This window comes from Pseudorasbora parva, chromosome 25 (assembly GCF_024679245.1).
Source record: "Pseudorasbora parva isolate DD20220531a chromosome 25, ASM2467924v1, whole genome shotgun sequence".
Classification (NCBI taxonomy): domain Eukaryota; kingdom Metazoa; phylum Chordata; class Actinopteri; order Cypriniformes; family Gobionidae; genus Pseudorasbora; species Pseudorasbora parva.
Window position 1 is genome coordinate 5,304,788 of NC_090196.1, and position 21,143 is coordinate 5,325,930.

At 39.5% G+C, this 21,143-nt stretch overlaps 1 protein-coding gene across 3 annotated transcripts in view; it reads left to right on the plus strand.

The window, feature by feature from the left end:
- LOC137065097 (ankyrin repeat domain-containing protein SOWAHA) overlaps positions 1-21,143 on the plus strand; it is a 179,935-nt gene that overhangs the window by 22,889 nt on the left and 135,903 nt on the right. For 2 of the 3 annotated variants that reach the window (XM_067436662.1, XM_067436663.1), the window contains exon 4: positions 20,577-20,753. The exons of the other annotated variant lie outside the window; for it this stretch is intronic. In XM_067436662.1, coding sequence (XP_067292763.1) covers positions 20,577-20,753 — 177 coding nt within the window. The remainder of the gene's footprint in view (positions 1-20,576; positions 20,754-21,143) is intronic. 3 annotated transcript variants of the gene reach the window in all.

Below are 21,143 nucleotides of genomic sequence, written 5' to 3' on the forward strand. Positions count from 1 at the left end.
AATGTTGGGAATGGGAACCAAACAACATTCAGTCCCATTGACTTCCACTGTATCTAAAACACACTGCTCAAAATATCTAGAGTATCAGTCTCACTAAAGTGTCTGTAACTACCATGTGTTAACATTTAAATGGATCATTTGATATAATGTAATTATTGTGTTCATACTTATATTTAAAAATACTTAATAATTACATCAATAATTACACCGTTGAGCCTTCCTTTACCTTTTAACCCAGCCTTAAACCTACCCACCATATTCACCTCAATAGCAACATTGTACATAACAACGATTATTATTATTATTATTATTATTATTATTATTATTATGTAAGCACACAGTAGTTAAAAACACCTAATGCAATGTGCAACAACACAGTTTTGGATTGGCATGAGGGTCATAGACTATAAAAAATATGGATGTAGTGTCCGTGACGTCACTCATAGGATTCTGAAGAGTCGTTCTGAAGCATAAAGTAGAGATGAGCTGGCCGTCGCCATCTTGCCATCATCAATGCGCGTCAAACCCAGATAATAAAAAATGGGCAAAAAGGCGGGATGTGGGCGGAGCTGAGGTGAAGCAACAGACAGCGGATAAATGGCAATCCACCTGTCACACAAAGCAGCCACGCCCTTAATTATGCAGAACTTTATGGCTTCATATAATGTAAACGAAATGAGATATAAAAAAAAATTCACCCCCTCACAGTCGTCATGAAGGGCAAAATAAGCCGTATAGACCAAAACCACTTTTTGTACCAGGCTGTAAACATGTTGTTTCTGCTGTAAATTTGGCCATTTTTACATGAGATTCTGCTCCTTCTGGAGCCTGTCCCTAGTGGCCAGTCGAGGAGTTACAGTTTAAGTCACTTCCGTATTGGCTTCAACAGAAACTGGGGGAGGTTGCCGCTCAAAGAGGATGTGTATATAATAAGAGAATTCAATTTTTCATTGACGCCATGAATCCCTCTTACATTTCAACACCTCATCTTAAGTATAGCCCAGTTTGACAATCCAATCAATTCCCTAATAGATAAAATCCCACTGTTAAGTATTCAGTAATACATCTATAGTTCCATTAACATTTATGCATTTGGCAGACGCTTTTATCCAAAGCGACTTACATTGCATTCAAGGTACACATTTTTTACATTTTTTTCCATTTCTTGCTTTCCCTGGGAATCAAACCCATGACCTTGGCGTTGCTAGCGCCATGCTCTACTAGTTGAGCTACAGGAAAGCCTATAATAGCCTATATATTATTAGTTCCCTAATAATATACTACCCTCTTTTGGGTTTATAATTTTGTCTATACAGCACAGCCTATATGCATTTATTGAGCATTATTTTCTATGTGCTTTGACACACACAAACACACACACACAAACACACACACACGCACGCACGCACGCACGCACGCACGCACACACACACACACACACACACACACACACACACACACACACACACACACACACACACACACACACACACACACACACACACACACACTGACCCTACCCCTAAACCTACCCATCACAGGAAACATTCTGCATCTTTACTTTCTAAAAAACCTCATCCTGTATGATTTATAAGCCTTTTGAAAAGTGCGGACATGGCCAGTGTCCTCATATTTCACCCTCTCCTTGTAATACCTGTGTCATATATCATTATACACATTTGTGTCCTCATATGTCACAAAAACATGCCCACACACAGCACACACACACACGCACACACACCTGTCAGCAAGCGTGTGTGCGGCCCTTACTGAGCAGTAATGATATCTACTGAGCAGGGCTAGATTGATGGGTTAGCTGGATGGGCTGCACACTCTAAAGTGCCCCTGGGGGAGCCAATAGATAAATCAGTTTAAGCCCTGGACCCCATTTAAAAAGGCTTTGGCAGGTTAATGTGATATCCACTCCAATACATTATACCAGCCTCTCATTCAGGTAAATAGGCACTTACTCTGGCCTGACCCACACTCTCTGCTATCCAATTGTGTTTATTTCATTAGCTCACCCGTACAGAGTTTCCAATGACACAGGATTTCAATTGATCCTGGGCTGAAAATGATGGCTGGCATCAGGTGGCTGTGATGCGTTTAGGAAATAGAAGGTGTCTGATGTGCTATGACTTATGGGTGACGTTCAAGTGGCTCTGTGGTGATGCGGATGCATTTGGATCAGGTTGGTGTGCAGGTTTGGATTTCCGTGGCATTCCTATGGGTGATTGTCAAGGGTTCAATGACTGTTTGCAACCTTAATCATTGATGTTGGCAGCATACCTTTTTATAGGCATTATGGCTGCACACCTGCCTTATATTGTACCTCATTATGGCCAAATTCAAAGGCAGCATCACAGGTATCCTTTGTTTAGAAGGCAATCTCACAAATTAATCTAGTCAAACTCTGCATTGGCCTCACTGGCCTGGTTGTCTGAATCACATTTTCTTTTACATCGCGTGGATGACTAGGTGTGTGTGCGTCACTTACCTGGGGAACACATGGCCCCAGGATGCACTATGGGAAGAAGGCGAGCCGGCGAGGCAGTGTGATGCTTTGGGCAATGTTCTGCTGGGAAACCTTGGGTCCTCCATCCATGTGGATGTTACTTTGACACACACCACCTACCTAAGCGCTGTTGAGACCATGTTCAGCCTTTCATGGAAACGGTATTCTGGTGTCTGTGGCTCTTCCAGCAGATAATACTCCTGACACAGAGCACAAACGGTCCAGGAATGGTTTGAGGAGCACAACAATGAGTTTGAGGCGTTGACTTGTCCTCCAAATTCCGCAGATCTCAATCCAATCGAGCACCTGCTAAACAAACAAGTCCGATCCATGGAGGCCCCACGTCGCAACTTACAGGACTTAAAGGATATGCTGCTATTATATTGGTGTCAGATACCACAGCACACCTTCAGGGGTCTTGTGGAGTCCATGCCTTGACGGGTCAGGGCTGTTTTGGAAGCAACACAATATTAGGTCATAATGTTATGCCTGATCAGTGTATATGTATTATTATTATTAGCATTTTTTATATTTTATTTTTATTTTTACACCACATTTGTCCTTGCCTTAACATCTCACAGGGAAGAAAAAGTATTGCGAGGGAGATATAATAGCACAGATAAATCTGATTATCTGCAACCAAATCTCAGAAATCTCAATATAAACCCTTGTGCAAATGAAGTACACGTTAACGTTTAACATTTGTACGCAAATAATATACTATACACTTTCAATACAATTAAGTACACTTTTTTCCACACTGGAATATTTTCATCATATTCCACCAAAACCAAATTATTTGAGCCATAGTATTCCAATTAATTGTCAACAACTGTCTTATTTATATACTTTTTTTTTCACCAAGAGAATTGTAGGAAAAACATCTGAAACCAATAGAAATAAATCATGAATGAAAATGACAAGTCTCCTGCGCTACGAAAGAGCAACATTTGAGCAATAATTAACTCATTCAGATCAGACATAGAAAATATGTAATTTCGAAACATTACCCAAGTGAAACATTTATCGTCTAAACCGTTTTTTTCTTCCAGGACCAAATATGGCAACACAAATGTGGAATAATAAGAGGAAAAAAGTCATGACGTCTTGACATTTTTGTGACAGGTGTGGTTTCCGAGAAACTTGCTCGTCTGCGAGTCACACAATTGCCTGCTCTGTCTGTCTCATAAATGCAAGGCAAAACGGCGAAATAATCGCCCTGTCATAGAGATAAAAATAACGGACAATAGTCTCAAGGCCATGATGCGGCTCACTAATATTTGGAACAATTTTTAAACGTTCACATCTTTCCGTAAGTCTGCACGTTTTTCTGAGTTTGCCATTGCTCATTGTTTGAAGTTAATGATACTATAATAAACAGAGACCCCAGACTTCTGTACTGTACCTTTGAACTCATAGTGGGCTAAACACGGGCGTCTGTGGGGGGAGGGTTCGTCAGTCCAGCGCTTTCCCAAGCTCTGAATATATATTGAATATTTGAATATTGTAGGCACTCGTTTGCATCCAAATGAGTTCTGCTTGTCTGGGTGATGGACAATTTCAACTTGACCCCTGTCTCTTTGTATGCAACCTACAGTTTACTGTCAAAAGCGTCTCATTGTCTTCACCTCATTTTTCTGCATACCTCTGGCAACCCCACATTTCTCAGTGTCTTGAAAGTATGGATTTCGTCTGTAAACATTGTATTTCATACCCCAGTCACACTATTGTCTGGGTGAAGTCACCTCCGTTCTATTGTTTAAATCCTTCATTCAAAAGCCCTTTAGGTAAAGAGATATGGGGGGAAATATGCCTTTGTTAGAAAATATGTTCCAAATAAGCAATCTGAGAGTCGTAGAGCATTCATTAGAGCACTGCAAAAAGGACTGTCTTCTTTCTGGTGTACAAATATCTAATCATTCTTAAATCAAGATAGTTAAGAAGCTAAATGACTTTGAGTGACATTGAGTGATTTTATGCTGAAAACAAGTAAATAAAAAATATATATGTATGCCAAAGACTTATCCTATTGACAGATATTTTTCTTGTTTTAAGCACAAATATTGACTTAAGAGTCTATGATTGGATCATCATTACAGTGATTATAATGTTTCTAGCATGTTATACACCGATCAGGCCTAATATTATGTTGGTCCCACTTTTGCTGCCAAAACAGCCCTGACCCGTCGAGGCATGGACTCCACTAGACCCCTGAAGGTGTGCTGTGGTATCTGGCACAAAGATGTTAGCAGCAGATCCTTTAAGTCTTATAAGTTGTGAGGTAGGGCCTCCATGGATCCGACTTGTTTGTTCAGCTTATCCCACAGGAATTTGGAGGCCAAGTCAACACCTTAAACTTGTTGTGCTCCTGAAACCATTCCTGAACCATTTTTGCTTTGTGGCAGGAGCATTATCTGCTGACAGAGCAACAGCCACCAGGAATTAATGTTTCCATGAAAGGGTAAACATGGTCTGCATTAATGCTTAGGTTGCCAGCAGCCATATCACCCTGTAGCCCAAGACTGGTTTCCCACGGAAGCTAAGTAAGCCTGAGTCTGGTCAGTACCTGGATGGGAGACCAACTGGGAAAACTAGGTTGCTTCTGGTAGAGGTATTAGTGAGGCCAGCAGGGGGTGCTCACCCTGGGGTCTGTGTGGGTCCTAATGCCCCAGTATAGTGATGGGGACACTAAACTGACAAAGAGCACAGTCCTTCGGATGAAACGTTAAACCGAGATTGACTCGATGTGGTCGTTAAAAATCCCAGGATGTCCTTTGGAAAAAGAGTAGGGGTGTTACCCCGGCATCCTGGCCAAATTTGTCCATTGGCTTCTGTCCATCATGGCCTCCTAATCATCACCATATCCTGATTGGCTTCATGTCTCCGTCTCCTCTCCAGCAATCAGCTGGTGTGGGCGTTCTGGTGTAATATGGCTGCCGACGCATCATCCAGGTGTTGCTGCTCATTGGTGGTGGTTGAGGAGAGTCCCCCTTTCCATGTAACGTGCTTTGAGTGTGCAACTAAACACATTGGCTCACTATATAAGCAAGCAATAGAAATCATGGATAAAAGCCAATCCGCAATCATTATTGTCATGTCCTTGAAAAATATAATTTAATGAGCTTTGAAAGCTTTAGTGATTTGAGTTTTTTTAAATTTATTTTTAAATGTATTCATAATTTAGCACCCGAGCCACTTAGCATATTTGTACAAAGAACAGCAAAAGAGTTACTAGAAGTACTTCAAATTATAACTGCATAATACCATACTGCAGGACAAGCTTTGCTCAGAGAGCCTTTCCTCTCAAGAGCTGTAAGTGATGGAATTCAACCATTTTTAAATATTATTTCTCTCTCTCTCTCTCTCTCTCTCTCTCTCTCTCTCTCTCTCTCTCTCTCTCTCTCTCTCTCTCTCTCTCTCTCTCTCTCTCTCTCTCTAAGATTCACTGGCCTTGCGATGTGCTTACGTTTTGGTAGCCCATCTGGAAAACACATATAGCCCTGGGACGTTGGGCTTTGTGAGTCCTAGGAGTCTGAACTCGAATCGCAATGAACCATCAAATAAGGGATTCTCCAGCCTGTGACAGCGTGCTAGTATGCTCTGTTAGATGTACACATAATCAATACGATCTGTAACAATGCATTAGCTACTATCGCATATAAAAAACATGTTTTACTCACATAAGTGTGTTGCACCATTCCTGTCGTATCTAATATAGAAGGCACAGCATTGTGTTTTAATCTCAATATGTCTGCAAATCCAGTGTCAACCTGTGTCAAATACACTAAAAAATGATCTTTGAAAACAGCATATGACCTCATTAAGCAACCATATATGAAAACACACCGTGGCCACATTCTAGGATGACAATGTCAAGATTAATCAGCTCAAACGGGAGCATGAAGAATCATTTTCTCACATTAATTGACTCCTGCGTCCAGACCTTAAATTCATTAACAAGTCTTTGGGATGTTCTGGAGGAGATGTTGGACTAAGCAATACAAGATATTTACCAAAAACTGATGCACCTCTTTATGGAAATAAACATTGTGATGTTATTTCCACCAAGAGGTGCATACATTTTTGGTCAAGATCTTGTAAAAATGATTCTTCATGCTCCCTCCCTCCCATGCGATATGGTTTGCTAAAAAACAAACCGAAATGTAATGTATTATTTAACAAAAATCCTGACCTTGGCTTTTGGTCTTCTGCACTCGACTATGTGTTCATGAGAATCTATTAGCTTATCATTTCACTCCGACTCGCCTATAAAAACACACAAAAGTTGTGAGAAATCAAGACTATGAAAAATGCAAAATGAATACAATCATTGTACTATCCCTGTCCCTTTAACCACCCAGACCCAGGCAGATCCAACAGGCACACAGATGCAATGCAGTCGGCGGATTAATTTGGTGACTGCTAGTCTATGACAGGCTCCATAACCCGCTGGTGTGTGTGTGTGTGTGTGTGTGTGTGTGTGGGGGGTGTGCTTGTTCAACTGAAGCCTCTCCAAATGATTTCACCAATCACTTGTGAGAGCAGAGTGTATTTGAAAGCAATTGGCTTCTCAAATGAGAAATATAAAGATACCAATATTATGCATGGAGTTATTTTGGACTCTCAGAGGGCCACTAAAGAAGTAATTCCCCTCGGATGGAGATACCCGGTAACTAATATGAATGCAAATTGGATTAAACGCCTGCATTAGTGTCTGATAAACAATTTACGTTGCCAAGTGCTCAGAAGGGATGCTACGTTTCAACTCAAGCTCTCATTTTTGATAGACTGTGCGATGAAATTCACCCCTGCGTACTTTCACTTAAAGATGTAGGACTTTTAATTAATTAATTAATGCATTCTTAAACATTACATATGATTTATTACATTTTTTTCATACATTATAGTAACCACAGTTGAACATTATATTGCCTAATTCCTTCTATAAAACCGGTAGTTCTGATTTGTTTATTATTAATATAGCAGAATTTTTAGTAGTATAGAAACTTTCTAATTTATAGAAACTCTTTATGGAATTATGATAGGTCCATAAAAGGTCCATAAGGACACGGATGAGTGAGTTTGGTGTGGAGGAACTTGACTGGTCTGCACAGAGTCCTGAGCTCAACCCGATAGATCACCTTTAGGATGAATTAGAGCGGAGACTGAGAGCCAGGCCTTCTCGTCCAACATCAGTGCCTGACCTCACAAATGGGCTTCTAGAAGAATGGTCAAAAATCCCCATAAACACACTCCTAAACCTTGAGGAAAGCCTTCCCAGAAGACCTGAAGCTGTTAGAGCTGCAAAGGGTGGGACGACTCCATATTAAACCCTACAGATTAAGAATGGGATGGCATTAAAGTTCATGTGCGTGTAAAGGTAGGCTTCCCCAAACTTTTTGGGAATATAGTATGTGTAATAATAAGCTGCTCACTAGGTGCTATGAATCATTCTAGTGTGAGTGCATGATTTATTTACTCTTTTGCATTGTGTGTGTGTGTGTGTGTGTGTGTGTGTATTTGTATAGTATATATTGTTTATGAGGACACAGAAGTGTATAATGACATGGGTAGTCTATTACAACATAATGGTTTTCAAGGACTCTTCCCACTTCCACTTTCCGTAAACCACATATATGTTTGTGTGTGTGTGTGTGTGTGTGTGTGTGTGTGTGTGTGTGTGTGTGTGTGTGTGTGTGTGTGTGTGTGTGTGTGTGTGTGTGTGTGTGTGTGTGTGTGTGTGTGTGTGTGTGTGTGTGTGTGTGTATGTATGTATGTCTCTGTTTGTGTGTGGGCTAATTAAAGGATAAGAGGCTTGTCTATGCGTTATTGAGAGGGCAGCTCATTGTTTGGGACCTTCTTTGAAGCATTACATGCTAAGAGTTGTAGAATTAACGTCTCTCACACTCCTTAGAAACGCGATTACCTCTTTCAGTTGCATTTTTAAGATTGAATGGGCTGTTATTTGAGAATAGTGAGCACATATATGCAATTTGAGTATGTATAATGTTATTAAGTAGTATTTGTCTACTGCACAGTGGCACCAATAACTGTCACTCACTAGATATTCTGTAAATTAGTGGAATAATAGTGTTTTATTTATAATATTTATTTATTTGGGTAGTTGACATGTATCCAATTGTTTTCATTATTATAGGATTGAGGTATTGAGCGCTTTATGAGGTCAGATTATTCATTTTAAAATTTCACTGCATAAAATGAATAATGAAGAAAATATGTGTATAAAATGGTGAAAGACTTTAAATGGCACAATAAAAGCATTTACAATACACATTTTCAAATACAGATGAGTTTGAGTTGGACATACCAATATATATATATATTATATATTTATTTCATATGCTTTGTAATCTTGAAATCCTCTTGCAGTGACGTGTTTACTGGCACGCAGGGCAGGTGTGTGAAAGTGTACGAATGTTTTTACTGGGGTTAGGGCCTTAAAAATTGACTAAATAAATACAAATAGGACAAGGACATTATATTATTATTGTATTTGATGAAAATGCACTTGAAAGTAAAGCACTGATTTTGAGCTAGGATGCCTAAAGTAAATTTACTGCTTTAAATTTAAATGCTGTCGTCATTTACTCTCCCTCGTGTCAGTTCAAACCTGTATGACTTTCTATTTAATATGTCATCATTTACTTACCCTGATGTCATTTTAAACCTGAATGACATTTTGGGTTGAACAGCTCCTTTAAAAGCAATATTTTTTGAGACACTGATATTGATCTTTCACGAGGCTCTCATTGAAATAACATTTTACTTTGATTTAAATTCATTAGAACCATTTAAAAGTTCATAAAACATATTTAAAGAGAAAAAATGGTAGTCCTTAATTCATGGGATCCAGGCTTTTGAGCCATTTTGTTAAATGATCCTTTTATTTGCCCTAATGAAATGTATGGTTTAACTGTAAGATCATGGTAGACACATGTAAAGCCATGCTCGCTGTTACCATGGGTATAAGGTTTTGGAAAAAAAAGAAAGAAATAAACTATACACGCATGTAGAATATAGGACAACAGCCTCTATAAAAAGATTTATATTCCGCAATATTTAATGTAATCTGGGTGTGATTTGTGGAAAAAGCTGATGAAGGATGTTTTTGAAAGTTTTTTTATTTATGAAAAATAAATCACGAACCATAAGTATACATGCAGCTCTCAAACTATAGTGACGTTTAGAATAATTATTAACGTCAATGACACAATATCGGAACATTTCGACATGACATTTTTTGAATCCATTTTTACATTTTAATTCAGAGACTTACATTTATTTAGAGCGAGATTTTTCCTCTTATGCCTTGTCCTTTCTTTATCGGGAAGTGCTCATACACATTATACACCTCTTCTGCGTTTGAGCAGATTACCCCTGTACCTCTCGTTGGATTACATAATCCGAGATTATTTGCTCACATTTCAGGTTTTCTATAGACATATTTCGTATCGTGATCGAGGCGAGACGTGCATGTGTGTTTTCTTTATTTTACACAAGCACAAAGTTTTGTTGTTGTTGTGAATGTGCATGTAAAAGTAGGCATTTTACAGGTTTGAATGATGTACTCTTAACGGTATGACCGAAAACGGCAGAATATTTTAAGTTCTTTCAGCTCTTATGAGAAAATAATCCATGTGAACAGGAGTGGAACCGGTCTCAACACAGGAGCACAAGCACTAGTTCTGATTTTATTTTTTGTTGTTTAAACATGCATGCTGCATATCTTTATTTTATATATTTGATATGGTCTATTGGTGAAGTAGTATTGATACCCTGAATGTAATGTTAAGTAATAATAGCTCAATTTTTAATAAAAACAATTCTGGCAAAACAGCATATAGGTAAATTACTATAAATGTGGTGGTGGGACTGGATTTACAAGCTTGTAGTTGTGTTTATTGGCATTTTCCAATTTACCCAGGAAAATGCCCGGTGTGTGAGCACGGGACAACCTGTCACTCACATGAGATCGACCAATAATAAACCACAACCATCCAACCATCCAATCAATTTCCCATGGCCAAAATCAAGTCCCACTCTACATTTTTTCGCATTCATTTATAAAGTCTTAAAGGTACAGTAGCAAAAACAGTCTTCTGTTTAATTTAATTCTAAAGGCAAGTTCACAGCAAGAACGAAAACTTTAAAGATTACTACATTAGCATTCACACAATATTGCTCTGTTCATTATAAGCGCACGCTGCTGTTTTGCCTCTGTCACTTTAAATTCTCAAGCTCGTTACAGCAGGATTGATTCTGATTGGCTGTCAATGTTTTTATTGTTCATCAGCAGGAAAAACATCATTGTGAATGCGATTCCAATGAGATTGTTCCTCTGCTATTATTATTATAGTTGTATTGTAGTGGTTTTCTTTAACATTTAACATGATTTTTAAAGCTTTATCTTTATGATTATAGTTATTGTCCTTGGTGTGAACGGGCCTTAATAGTCAGTGAGAAGTGGTCAGGACAACTAAACCATGACTTAAAACTGTCATGAACTGGCTTTTTTATACTGTTGTCTGAGGTCAACTAATGATGGTGTGTTGTTTTTACATTCAAAAACATCATTACTAATAAGTAATAGGCTATTTTCTACACTGGTTTTGAGGCTCTCTCTTGAACGCTGAGTTTTGGTGGGTGTGACGCACTGGAGACTTGGAAGTAAACGCCCACGGCTAGGATTGGATAAAATTTGTATATTTAATGAGCTTCAGCTCCCCTGTCAGTTCACGAGGAAGAGGAGAGATTGAAGGAGAAGCGGCAACCGAAATGATTCTCTCAATCACAGGGCTCATGAACGTCTTTATCAAACAAACACAATGATTTATTTCTCATCCACCCGCGTTTGATTGGACTATCATTTTTATATTACACATAGCCCGCTAGATCGGTCGATATAAGCGCGAACCACACACACACACACACAAACACGTGCACGCCACCCTTCAGATGTCAACTTGAGAGAGAGACTAGCAGTACAAGAACGGAATATAATGAGATTGATCGGCCTGCCGGGCTTTGCGAGCCCTGGCCCATACGTGTCTGAGTCCAGCGTGCTAAAGGTATGTTTCTGTTAGACTCGTACGCATAAGCAAAACGATCTATAACAATGCAATACTATTACATATAAAAACACGTTTTACTCACGTAAGTGTGTTGCACCATTCCAGTCGGATCCAAATCCAGTATCGACCGGAGATATGTTTTTCAAAGGATCCCGCAGTGAAATGAAGTGAACACACAAACGTTCTTCCCCGCGTCAGCTGGAACTAAATTACAAATAAAGTTCAACCACTCATTCCTAATATTAGGATCCGAAGGAAGCTTATGCAGCGACTGTGTTCTTCCACAACCAGGAATAGCGCAATATCTTGCTATCTTCCTCGGCATGTTTATTGTTGTTGACCAGCTAGCACGAGCCCTCCATGAGTCGGTGGGCGGGGCTACTGGATTAAACGTGCTCTAGAGGCGTGTTTCGTGGCGCTATGACGTGAGAATAAAGCACAAGACTGTTTTCTGGGCCTGAAAGCTTTTCTTTGACTAACAAGGAAGTTTTCAGCTCTGAAACTTACAGGATATTCTTATATTGCCATGACCTTTTATATATCAAAAGCTCAAGGGAAAGTTGATTTCTCAATTCATCACCCCTTTAATTGGTGGAAGAGACCTTGGCTAACTTTGTAAGTGGACTTAAGGGGGAAAAAATGAATGCTGTAAAAGTGTCGGGTTTGTTACCTTTAAAGGTTTAGGAGCGATTGTGTGTCTCTGTAGGGTGTTTAGCAGTAGACTGCTAGCGGGGTGCAGGCGTCTACAGGACGTGAGGTGCTATTATGACATCCTTTCAGGTGTGATGTGAAAAGCGAGTGGTAGTTTCTTAAACACACGGAACATTTCAGCGGAGCTCGAGGTAAAACTGCTCTCAATGTGCCAGACTCATGCTGCGATGTCATCGCATATTTAGCGTCGCAATTTTAAAAAGTTGAGTTTAGTAACTCGGAGGCTCACCCGGAGTCGTCGCCTGTCAGAAACGCGTTCGCTTTGGCTCTCCACTCTGCCTGTCAAGGTGCGCGGAAATCACAGCGTTGTTTATTCTCTTTGATTTGTCACAGATGTATGCAGCGCCGTTGACACAAGATTCTCTTGTTATTTTACATTCAACATCCTCCCCCCAAGTTTATCTCTCCCCTGTTCTCATTTGAGCAATTCAGTTGACTCTTGGATCTTAAAATGTGTGAAGAGTCTTTAGAAGTGTAGCGCTGCATGATCATCAGAGATAGTCGTTATGACAATGTTCCAGTTGTCGTTCACACTACTATTCGCTCCATGATACTGATCAAAACCAGCAAAGTGAAGCTTTAGTTTCCTTCTCACCAGTACATGAATACTCGTACAAAGTTAATTGGGCCTCAGACTGAACATGTCCGAGTTTTTAGAGGCTTTTTGACAGGTCTGTTAAAGGACAGCAATAAAGAAGGTAATGTTTCCTCGTAAGTTTGGATGTGATTTATCTCTACGGTGTGCATGCTGCTAGGATGAGCCAAAATAGAATGAAGATGAAAAGTGTGCAGGCAATGCATTTGTGTGTTTTAGAGACAAATGCAGTTGCGGTGAAAAGAAACTATTACCCTTTTGTCCCTGTAATCAAGGCCACATTAATCAGGGATTTAACTCATGGGTGTCCCAGCACACTTTCATTTCACAAACTGTGTGTAGACCTGCTTCCTACATTTGAACATGACATTAAACTATAAACTATCAGAATTACTCTCATGTGCTCAGGGTCTGTTTTAACAAGTTTATTTAAGTGTTCTGTTAGTATACTTCTTTGAAAGTATACTTTCTTATTTTTTGTTTGTCTACTTTTTATAAGTCTCAGAAATATACTTGATGCCCTTCTTAAAAATTAGAAACTTAAAATCTCAAATCTTAAAATTGCACTTAGGTATTCTTGACTAATGCTGACAGAAAAGTATATCTGGCCTATACTCAGTCTTTTGGTTGAGATATACTTAAAAATTTAATTAGGTCGTCAGAAAAACGTCATACAAAAACGCCATCATACTGTTCAAATTCAAAGTTCACATCCAGTCAAATTTACAGTTTAAATCCCCGGATTTGTCCTTGATCCTCTTTTATCAAGGATGCATCGAGAGGTGACTTTTGTGGACTTCAGACAGAACGGTATCCCAGAATGCATCTCGCACCAACCAGCAAGCGTCAATAGCACAACCTGTTCGAAGTTCACGTACTGGGTTTTGAGAAACGATTGGGTGTATCTGATGAGGGACACGCACAGGGTTAAGAACCATATTAAATACCAACAATGTGTTAAAAAAAATTTTTTTTTAAAGTGTGTGTGTGTGTGTGTGTGTGAGCCTGTTTATGTGGTTTATGAGGACACAAATTTGTATAACTACATAGGTATTACACTGGTATTACCCTATAAATGTGGTTTATGAGGACATATCAAATGTCCTCATAATTCAAATGGCCTTAAATGACATAAATGCATTACTAAATGATGTTTTTTTGAGAAAGTAAAAATGCAGAATGTTTCCTGTGATGGGTAGGTTTAGGGGCAGGGGCAGTGTAAGGGGATAGAAAATACGGTTTGTACAGTATAAAAACCATTATGCCTATGGAGAGTCCCTGTAAACCACATAGACCAACATGTGTGTGTGTGTGTGTGTGTGTGTGTGTGTGTGTGTGTGTGTGTGTGTGTGTGTGTGTGTGTGTGTGTGTGTGTGTGTGTGTGTGTGTGTGTGTGTGTGTGTGTGTGTGTGTGTGTGTGTGTGTGTGTGTGTGTGTGTGTGAACAAAAAAATACAGTACAACACACTTAGTAGTAGTTGTAGTAGTATCGGTAATCTGGTTGATTTTGTAGGCATGACAATACTGGATTTGGATTTTTAAAATGTACTATAAAGGAATAATTTTGCAGGTAGTTTAAGACTTGATTTAGATTTTTAAAAATTGCCATTGTAAGGGGAATACTAATATTTGTTATGTTTTAAAAGCTATTACAATAATGAAAAATGACATGTCTTTATAATGTATAGTGAGTTTATAATGTAATAAATTGCTCATAAAGTTTGAGCTCAAGATTTTATGAGCTTAAGATTTTATTACGTTGAGAAAATGATTACATTATTTTATTATAATAATAATGTAATAATTATTACATTATGTGCAGTTTTTACATTATGAGTACATTATGCTACAGTAACAGTACTGATTTATATTTCTGTGGAAACATGATTTTTTTCAGGATTATTTTATTAATAGATAGTTCAAAAGAACAGTATAACAGTAGTTTAAAAATATGTACATTTTTGTTTTACTGAATTGAATTATTTACATTTTTAATTATTTTAATAAAAAATAAATAAATCATTGTTTCCAGACTATATTGAGATTACATAACATTTTCTCAGGTACATGTTTTAAATGTTTTTTATTTTTAGTTATTTTTTTTATATATAATTACTTTCATTGTGATTATCAGTCAACTTTATTCTGATTGCTGCCAGTTAGTTTAGGCTGTTTTATAGTGTAAATTGTGTAAAGATGTATCATATTATGTAAAGATGTGGCAGAACAGTTTCTCAAGAGTAATTACCTGCTCTAAACTGATTGATGTCTCTCTTTTATTGGCTTAAGTGTGTGTGCTTTACTGCTGGAGGAGAGCGTTTTTAAAAACGGTTTGTGTGATGAGAGTGTTTCAGTAATGAGGTCCCGTGGGACTCTCACCGGGTAATTACAGTCTCTATGAGATATTAAACTGTTTCCTGTGTCTTTTTGTTGGGCCTTAATTGCATGCAACAAGTAATGCAAGTCTTTTCATTCTCTTCCATGGCACAAATGGATGTGAGTCATGTCATGTCTGCAAAATAATTGTTTTATATGATAAATAGCTTCACATAAGGAAATTTTAAGCGATGTCATAGAGAGCTGAAAGATTTCATGTTTTATTGAAATTGATCGCTGAGGTGTTTTTCATGTTGAGGGACTGTGTGTTGATGTGTTGGGCAATCACATTGCTTTTGCGCTATTCTTGTTTGAATATTAACGCTGTCAACCGATTAAAATATTTAATTGCAATTAATTACATATTGTCACGAGTTAACTCGCGATTAATCGCAATTTAAGCACACATTTTTATCAGTTCTAAATGTACCTTAACTTAATATGTTTTTACGTTTGTGATACTCTAATCAACATGGGTATGGAGAAATATGCATGCTTTATGCAAATGTATGTTTATTATTAGTGAAACCATACACAGAGCATGAAGACTCCCAAGGTTTATTTTTCTCCATCATGCCCTGATGGAGTTTTGGTCCCTTTGGTCGCCTTTGGCTTGGCTTGCTCAGTTGGGGACACTGAAATTATGAGCTAAGTTATTCAAGTAAATATATAAAAAAAAATGAGTTTTTACGCTGGCAGTTTAGTTCAGAACAGGGCACAGTTCGTATGATAAAATTGTAATGTGAAAGCTGTCATGTGGACCTGAGAGCGCACCAGTACCACACTATACCTGGAGGAGGTCCATATTTCACCAGTAGGAATATAGTGTGGCCCCTTTAAGAGCTAGAATATAGTGCGGCCCCTTTAAGAGCTGGAATATAGTGCTGCCCCTTTAAGAGCTGGAATATAGTGCTGCCCCTTAAGAGCTGGAATATAGTGCGGCCCCTTTAAGAGCTGGAATATAGTGTGGCCCCTTTAAGAGCTGGAATATAGTGTGGCCCCTTTAAGAGCTGGAATATAGTGTGGCCCCCTTAAGAGCTGGAATATAGTGCTGCCCCTTTAAGAGCTGGAATATAGTTTGGCCCCTTTAAGAGCTGGAATATAGTGCTGCCCCTTAAGAGCTGGAATATAGTTTGGCCCCTTTAAGAGCTGGAATATAGTGTGGCCCCTTTAAGAGCTGGAATATAGTGTGGCCCCTTTAAGTGCTGGAATATAGTGCGGCCCCTTTAAGAGTTGGAATATAGTGCGGCCACTTTAAGAGCTGGAATATAGTGCGGCCCCTTTAAGAGCTGGAATATAGTGTGGCCCCTTTAAGAGATGCGCGTTCCCTATTTAGCTGCCGGTATTTTGTGTGTGTGCGCGTGCTGAACTGTGCTGCGATTCACGTGAACAGTGTGAAGAACACAGACTCGGGAGCGCTCTTGTTCAGAAAAGTAACCTGCGTATTGGTTTTAGCCGATTGTAATGTATTTAGTTCAATAAAACACACGTACTGTAAGTGGTGATGTTGTTAATGAATTACCTGAGCAAGAGGGAGCTTGCAATCGCGCTTGGACTGCAGAAAATTTGCTCAGTGAAAAAAAACGCACTTTTCTTTCGACCTGGAGTCTAATAAAGTTGAGCAGAAAATATGGGAGCTTATGTAGGCTATAACTGCACTTGTTTCTGAATAACGATATTGTTAACTCTTTTCTTTCCCTATTAATGTTTGCTGCTTCATCCTTTACGTCTCTGGCTGATCTCAATTTCTCCAACTACGGATCAAACAGAAAACGAGCGCTGCATTAATCGCGCGTTAATAAAATTAGTGCCTTTAAAGTTCATTTGCATTAACTCGTAAATTTTGACAGCCCTATTGAATATATACATTTGAACTGTTAATGCTGATAATTCGAAGTAAGCTAAGCACCTAAACTGTATATTATAAACTAATGTCTATTATTGACATGGTATTTCAAATTATTTTAATACAAATGCATTATTTTAAGTTTACAGAGCAACTAAGTGGACATGATGATGGTAAAAAAAATATTTCCATGCTTTTACTTTTTCTTGCAAAATTTTTTGCCTTCCCCCAAGACACTTCCAAGAAATGTCAAGGCAAAGCAGCATTTCGGGGAACCAGGGTGGGTATAATCATAACTGAGATGCTCCCTTTTGAGGGAACTCTACGTTGTTTCTGATGATGATGCTATGGGAACTTTAATGCTATTCTACTTCAGACTGACATGATCCTGTCCTACTGTGAATCATGGCGAGCACAAGGTTAGGACATCAGCACTTGTGAGCTTGGTGTGGAGTCCACGTCCAGACTATAAAATCTTAAAAAAGGAGAGGAGAGGAGAGTTTGGAGACATTTACATTTACATGTAATCATTTAGCAGACGCTTTTATCCAAAGCGACTTACAAAAAATGGGAGAGTAATAGAAGCAACGAAACAGACAAGGCCAACAACCTGTAAGAGCTGTAAGAAATCTCAATTAATTAGCACAGTACACTATTTTTTTTAAAAAAAATTTAAGACATCTACAACAAAAACTCACGTACGCAAAATGCCGAACACTGGATTTTGATAGCTATGATAGCTGGAGAGGCCCAGCTCACTGCTGGCCCACCAATCACACCCTTCTTGAAGGGAAACCCCTGGAAACAATGCCTTAGAGGCTGCCATACACCTAGATAAGTACACTCTAATGGCCAAAGGTGAAGGACAGAAGACTTGAACGATAATAACAGGTTTCTCCCCAATGATTCACCATTCAAAGGTGCTTGGTAAAACACAATGGCTGCCCTCTTTGGAGTAGAGGGGGACTGCCCAGCAGAAAAACGGTCCTGAAGGAACTCCAGCACTGAATCAACTGGGCAGTTCAGGGTCCAAATGGCGTTCTTTGTGGCATGAAGTGAAAAATAGTTCTCTCCTGGCAGGAATCCGCAAGGGAAACAATTCTTGGTCTGGCAAGAATGGGGCTATTAGTTGTAGATACCCCCGTCCTGGAAAATCCTCCAATGCTTACAGATGCAGCCTCTGCCAAAACTGTACCAGGGAATCCAGCTCCTTGTTGAACTAAATGCATGAGGGTCTTGTTTTCACTGATGCAAACAAATACCATTTCGATTGCCAAATCTCCCCCAAATCATCTCAACTGTCTTTGGGCAGAGTCTTCATTCCCCGTGTCTTATTTCCTGCCTCGACAGGATGTCTGCTCCCTGATTCAGGCACCCAGGGATGTAAACTGCACTCACTGAGAGCAGATTGCCCTGTGCCCACAGGAGGATCTGGTGTACCAGTTTGCAAAGAGAGCTCGACCACAGACTGTTGTCTGTTGTAAGCATTCTGCGATGACCTGGCACACCCCATCATGGGTCCCTGGGACAAAAACCAACCAAGACTTCTTCCACATCACTAGGGTACAAAGGCATTAACCCTGATGATGGGAAATGGGTTGCCATTGGTGGAAATCCCCTTGGTCTTGAGCCACCACTCTAATGGTCTCATGTACAGAAGGCTAAAAGGAATCACATTGGATGCAGCTGCCATGAGTCCCAACAGTCTCTGAAACTGTTTCATAGTGAGGACTTGGCCTTGCTTGATCCTGCTTATGGCTGAAATTATCTATTCCAGCAGGAGATCATCTCGATGACATCTCTATGCCAAACCGGAAGAGCCGCAGATGGATCTTCTCCGCTAGATCCATCTGCATTCCCCATGATCTGAGTTGAGGAATGCATGCCTGGCTGGTCTCCTCAAAGATTGCAAGGCAGGGGCAGAGTGTCCATTGTGGCAGATGTTCGCAATGAGCTCAGTTAGCCCTCTTGAGAGCTAGACTCCATATAGCAAGTTAGACACAGAGCGCTTACTGAAGGCACCGAAGCTGACGATGTTTGGTCCGGGTATCCTTTATAGCTACCTGGTAACGACGTCATGTGTAATAGGATCACTTTCCACCAATGAGTTGATTAGACATGTGCTTCAAACCTAAACACACAGAAGCATTGCCATAGTAAATGGTAAATGGACTGCATTTATATAGCGCTTTCAATAGACCCATAGCCACCAAAGCACTTTACACATTGCCTCACATTCACCCATTCATTCACTCATTTATACACTGACAGCGGTGTCAGCCATGCAAGGCACCATACAACTCGTCGGGAGCAGCTGGTGTCTTACTCATGGACACCTCAACACCGGGTGGAACCGGGGATTGAACCACCAACCTTCCAGTTTGAAGACAGCCTACATGAACCACTGCCTTCCCTAGTGCCATCGCCTAGTGTCATCATCATCTCCTGCCTGGAGTCCCCTTGAAAGGGAACTTCATTTTGCCAGCGAACTCAAAGTTCCTTGATGGAATACAGCACATTTGCACGAGAACACAAATGTTTTGCGAGAGGATACAAAAGCATTGAAATCCAATCTGTTAAGTTCATTTCAATAACTATAAAGTTCATAAATTATGAAATGAGTTCAATTCAGCTATAAAGCATCTCTACAGAAGACACTAGTGCCATTATCCACTTGAAATGGAGGGGGGGAAACTATGGAAGAATCTAGGCTTAGTCGGAAAACCAGTTTGTCTCTGGCCTAATTTCAGCCCCTGACAGCATACGGCACACTTTTCTGGAAACATTTCAGGAGTTTTGAAAGTTTTAGTTGAATTCTACAGGATATCTATGAAATGTCCTGTGTTTGTTGCATTCTTTAACAGTCTGTCTGAGCCGTGACGTCAAACTCCCTTGTAGAAGAAGAATGCTGTCGTGTTTACAACTGTGACAATGAGCACTTACCAGGATCAACTAAAGGCTGGATTTTCAAAAGTATGTGAAATTCACGACTCCATTGTTGCATTAAACTTGCACAACATTCTTGAAGGAATCATTTATAGATGCACACTGGGTGTGGAGAACATGCATTCTGAAGAGAAACGGTATCGTCATAGTGAAACAATATCATTAGAATCGCTTTCAGAATAATTTTTTCAGCTAACGAAAGATGAAAACACTATCAGCCCTTTAGAATCCACCCTGCTTTAAAGGGCTTAAGTATTTAAGGTCACAGACGACAACTGCAGCACACGATTGTAATAAACCAAACAATATAGTTTGCTGGTGTGGACACTAAAATAGTTATTATTATACTTATCTTTATAGTTATTATTCTTGGTGTGAATGGGCCTGAACAGACATGAACCAATATGTCTTTGAAATGAATTCAGATTGAATTTGAAATACTTTTTATTTAGCAAAATAGTTTCAATGATTTTTTGAATGTGTGTGTGTATTTCAGGTCTCATCAGACCAGGTGGAGGGCATCAGTTTATCTGTGAAGCTTGAGGACATGGTGCACACCGATTCCAGTCGCAATGCGAGTCCCAGTGATGGCACTGAACTCAGCAGCAGTGACCTGCTGTCCTTAAAGAGTGACACCATATCTCTGATTAGTGAAACGGCAATCTCATGCAAAGTAAGCACTATAAACACACACACACACACACACACACACACACACACACACACACACACACACACACACACACACACACACTTTTTATTTTAACCATTTCGCACATACGATCACATCAGTGTGATCAGTATTGTCTGATCCCTGGAGCGTATGATCACACCGGTGTGATTAGAGCGGTCTGCGCATCATGTGATCAACTGCTAAATTAAAACCTGCTTTCGTGCATTGGCTGGTGCTGAGCCAGAGACAGGCGTGCATATACCGCATAATGTTTATTTTAGTTTTCAGGCATTTAATTACACATAGGTACCAGCAAAACTCGAGTCTGTAAAATACTCACTGATGTCTATGGAAGCGGCAATAATAATCCTTTCCATTATAATTAGACAA